Genomic DNA, 4,214 nt, shown 5'->3' on the forward strand with positions numbered 1-4,214 from the left:
GCAAAGTCCTCCTATTATCACAGTATTTCCACTCTATGAACATAATTTAGTGATCTTATTCCAGTTGAAATGAATAGCTGTCTACATCAGGTGTTTTTTACTCTCCAGTGTTGCACTACACCAGTTGGGAAACGTTGTGTATTTTTTCATGAAGATTTATGTGCATGTGTGTGAGTGAGTGAGTGAGTAAATGAGTGTGTGAGTGTGTGAGTGTGTATGTGTCACAGGAGTGAAATTGATCTTATGAGTACATATTTTAAGCTCCCATGCCAGTGCCACACTCCACCATTTGCGACTTCAGAGGGTTGTCTCTTTGTTGACATCAAAAGATTTTCTGTGTCCTTTGTAATACAGATAATTATCCCCATCAGTGTGAGCTTTGATGTTCACATAGTCGCATTATGCCGCATGTTCGTGTGCTATGTGTGTGTGTGTGTGTGCATGATGGGTGTACGTAAGTGTACAGTATTTGTTCCATTGTGTGTGGAACTGTGCATGCATGAACATCATTTTAAGATATTTGTCTCACATATGTTTATGAATCTTATCAAAATGGTTGGAAATTGACAAAGTATCAGTATCAGGGATACTATTAAGTTAGGGATCAGTCAGGGATACTAACACAGAGCTATTGAGATACTGGTATCCTATTTCAGCTTGTTCATATTTGCCTTCTTTGGGCAAAAACATCTTCTGTTCTGATGTCATGCCTGGAAATAGCACCCAGCTCTGACAAAATAAGGTTCTCTGAAGACCCTGATTTGCACACATTTCCTCTCCTCCATCTCATTTATCGGGGAGTCCCTTTCGCAACAAATTCTGTACATTACAATGGTTACATTGAAATACACTCATAAAAACGTAATGATTTATTTGAACATATTTTCGACTGTCTTTATCTTCTGTGTGGAGAACGCAATGATGTTTTGTTATTTTGCTTGCTTGGAAATTACTGCAAGTGTTAGACACACAATTCAATAGCAAGTTTCAAAAGTCATTAAAATGCATTTCCATACAAATAGGATTACACGAGATTAAAATCACAAAACAAGGCTTGAAGATTTACAGTTAAAGTTGCATAATGATACACAACAACACAAATTTGACATGGTTCATTTAATCACATGGATATCAGAACATATAAAGGTGATAAGCCTCAGTTTTTTAGTGCTCAGATACCAGTAAACATTCCATTCCCCTTTCACCTAGATGAATATGAAGAGGAAGAGCTGTGTAACATGTTTTATTTTTAGAAACTGCAGTGGGTACAACAAAGTGAACTGAAGAACTTTGTGTGCATTTTGTTTTTACTTTCCCACTAGATACTCATGGGCAGCCTGGGTGTTTGGGCTGTGGCTGTGGCCGCTCTGCTGGGAACCTCAGGGTGCTGGCTGGCTGAAGGGCACAAGAGCAGCAGGCGAGGAAGCGTGGATACAGCCAGCATGTCACGTACCTCCTCGCAGGAACCACACTCCATGGTAAATATCTTGTGCATTTCCCACACACACACACACACACACACTTACAGACACACACACCACTGCTTCCCGCTAAGGCCATCACCTTCTCTCTCTCAAGATAGAGAAACACTTACAGAGATATAAATCAATCATATCAACCACAAATCAAATCAGGATAGCAAATAAAAATGAAGTGAAAAAACAGTGTGACAAAGCACATTTGTTGTCACATTTTAGCACATTTTAACATCTCGGAAACAGTGCACTCTTTTCTTGATATCCTATGAATTTTGGCATGGGAGAAGTCAGCTTGTGCATTTTGACCTATTGGCATACCGATTTTAAATGCTTTATAATTCATAGACTATGAATATCTGATGCATATAAATAGGATCATCAAACAAACAAACACATGTTCTTGTTTTTACCCATTTCACCTAATTGTTTAAATACAGTAGACCTACATCAGTTATAATATGGACAATAAGGCTGAATTCACAGGATCTGTCCTTCATGATGACTGAAAAAAACCAAAAACTGATTCTAAGTTGAAAGCAAATGATTTAAGCAAATGCTGTACCACATGTGTCCAAAAGACGGCGCAATATCATTTAACAAGTGCATATATAAGTACTTTAATGACCCACTTCCATATTTTTATTAACGTATTGCTGACCATTTTAGAAGTTTAAACTCTCCACATTGATTGGATATACGACAATTGCCGCTGACTATCCCCTGGAGTGGGATAATTGGAGTGTTTTGAAGCTGCAGATTTATTACTGGATGTTTTTAGCTGTCAATAAAGGACACGTGGGTGTCAGGTAGACATGCGGTGATATGATTGGTTGATAGAATTTAAAGACTGTTGCTTTGTCGTTACGTAGTTCGATGATACTACACGCCATTGCTCGAGTCGCTTGTCAATCAAGTTGAAACGACGTCGTTTTAGCTGCGCGAAAAACGTGTTTAAATTAGCTGTTAACTAGCGACATTTCTTCCACCATTTTTACAGTTTTACTCTGGGTATGAAATAACTGAGGTGGGTCTAATTATCATTTAAGTATTGCTTCCAATGAAAATGCGCTCCTCAGTGGATTTTTTTCGACCTACAAATGCCTCCACATCCAGCTCACTGGAAGAGAGGGTCTCCGGTAAGTTTCTGACCATTTAAGTCTTAAATGTTAACTCACAGTTGCTACATTTCTCATAATTGCTGACATTTCTAACGTCAAAACTAGGAATAACTACGCTTGAAATAGTGTTGTAAGTACTACAGTTAACTTGAAAGTGAGGTTGTGTCATGTGACACATTCAAATTGAAACTTTAACTCAGTGTGTCTGAGGTCCGTAAGATTAGTGAACTAACTAAAGTTAAGGTTTATTTAGGGAAACATTCAGTGCGAATTTGAATATATGACCAATGACATGTTCTAACTGATTAATATATATGTACATTTTAAATATTTAATAATGAAAACAAACAAAACAACAGTTTGAGGCAGTAATTGTGTTGAAAGTCGCATAATAAAAATACAATTTACAGCATTCATATTTATTTTATTTTATTCAGTAGCATTATGAGCAGGCCTTTTTTTGTTTTGTTTCCACAGTTTTTGCTGCTCGCCACCAGATAACCCTGATTACTGTAAACTGGTCCAGAGCATCCTCTTGCATTATTTTTGATGTTTCAGAATGTGGCAATAATATTCAGATGAAAATCAGTTGAAGTCTACTGACTCCAAAGACCTCCAACATGGCTCATGGCAACATAAGAAAGTGCTGCATACAGATGAAACAAAACTTACAATCTCCATCAGAGATTAGCTGCTGATTTTAAACATGTGGAGTAGATGTAATGCTACAACTCCTGCAGCAGAATGTAATATGTAACCCTGCAACCGTTGTTTGCTGTCTGCTGAAGGGTTTAAGCTGTGCCTTTTTATATGTGCGGAAGGACCTTTGTTTTATCTGTGAAGCAGGTTAGAGAATAAGGGCACACAGTTGCCTAGTTACCTTGCAACATGATGCAGAAATCGTTTACTCTTTTTCCGTCACTTCTTCTAAGTCTCTCTGCACACTTTCAAAGAGGAGAGGAAATTGACATGGGGAGAAATGGGCAGACAGTGAGGATGAGACGTTTACAATTACTCTGAAAATCATAAGGACGTGCTATCAGAAGCAAAAATCTTTGGAATTCAACAGTCCTTGAGTTTACTGTGTCTCCAATTTTAGTTTCTTTGTCCTGTTAGTAGCTGTAAACGGTGTCACCTGGTGTCTGGATTTTTTCTTTTTTTTTACTTTTTTTACTTTTTACACTGCTTGCTCTTGATTGTTGTGGTGACAGTTGGTGTGAACCCATCGTGACGTCACCCATTGGTTTGTGGAGTACCGTTTTGAAGCCTCGAATTTGGCGACGGAGCCAGCGCGAGCCAGCGGACGTGACGTACTGCGAGTTGATCTACGCTCTTTGGCTGTGCAGTTCTGACTCGTCCGTAACAGGAAACAATGGCCGCTCGCCTGGTCACAAACTCACCTGTCAATCAAAAGGCAGCCCCGTCCAAAAGCACACGCGACTTGATCGTCTATTTTACTCTGGTGTCTAACAGCGTTGGATGTGAAAATATTCTGGCTATACAAACGGTCAAAGCCCCTTCCCTCGCTTCTCTACCCGCTGCATGCCTCTCCTGCCCCGGGCTGTCCCCGCTGTGTCCTCATCTTTCCCAGAGGTAGAGTCTTGTTTGGAGCCTCTGC

General features: G+C 39.3%; 1 protein-coding gene across 1 annotated transcript in view; it reads left to right on the forward strand.

Annotated features, from left to right (window-relative positions):
- Positions 1-1,328: 1,328 nt before the first annotated feature.
- Positions 1,329-4,214, forward strand: part of fstl4 (follistatin-like 4) — a 174,021-nt gene continuing 171,135 nt past the window's right edge. Inside the window, exon 1 of the mRNA XM_035665960.1 lies at positions 1,329-1,478. Coding sequence (XP_035521853.1) covers positions 1,329-1,478 — 150 coding nt within the window. The remainder of the gene's footprint in view (positions 1,479-4,214) is intronic.

The sequence above is a fragment of the Morone saxatilis genome, unplaced genomic scaffold (assembly GCF_004916995.1).
Source record: "Morone saxatilis isolate NCDOM2014 unplaced genomic scaffold, NCSU_SB_2.0 Contig20, whole genome shotgun sequence".
Classification (NCBI taxonomy): Eukaryota; Metazoa; Chordata; class Actinopteri; family Moronidae; genus Morone; species Morone saxatilis.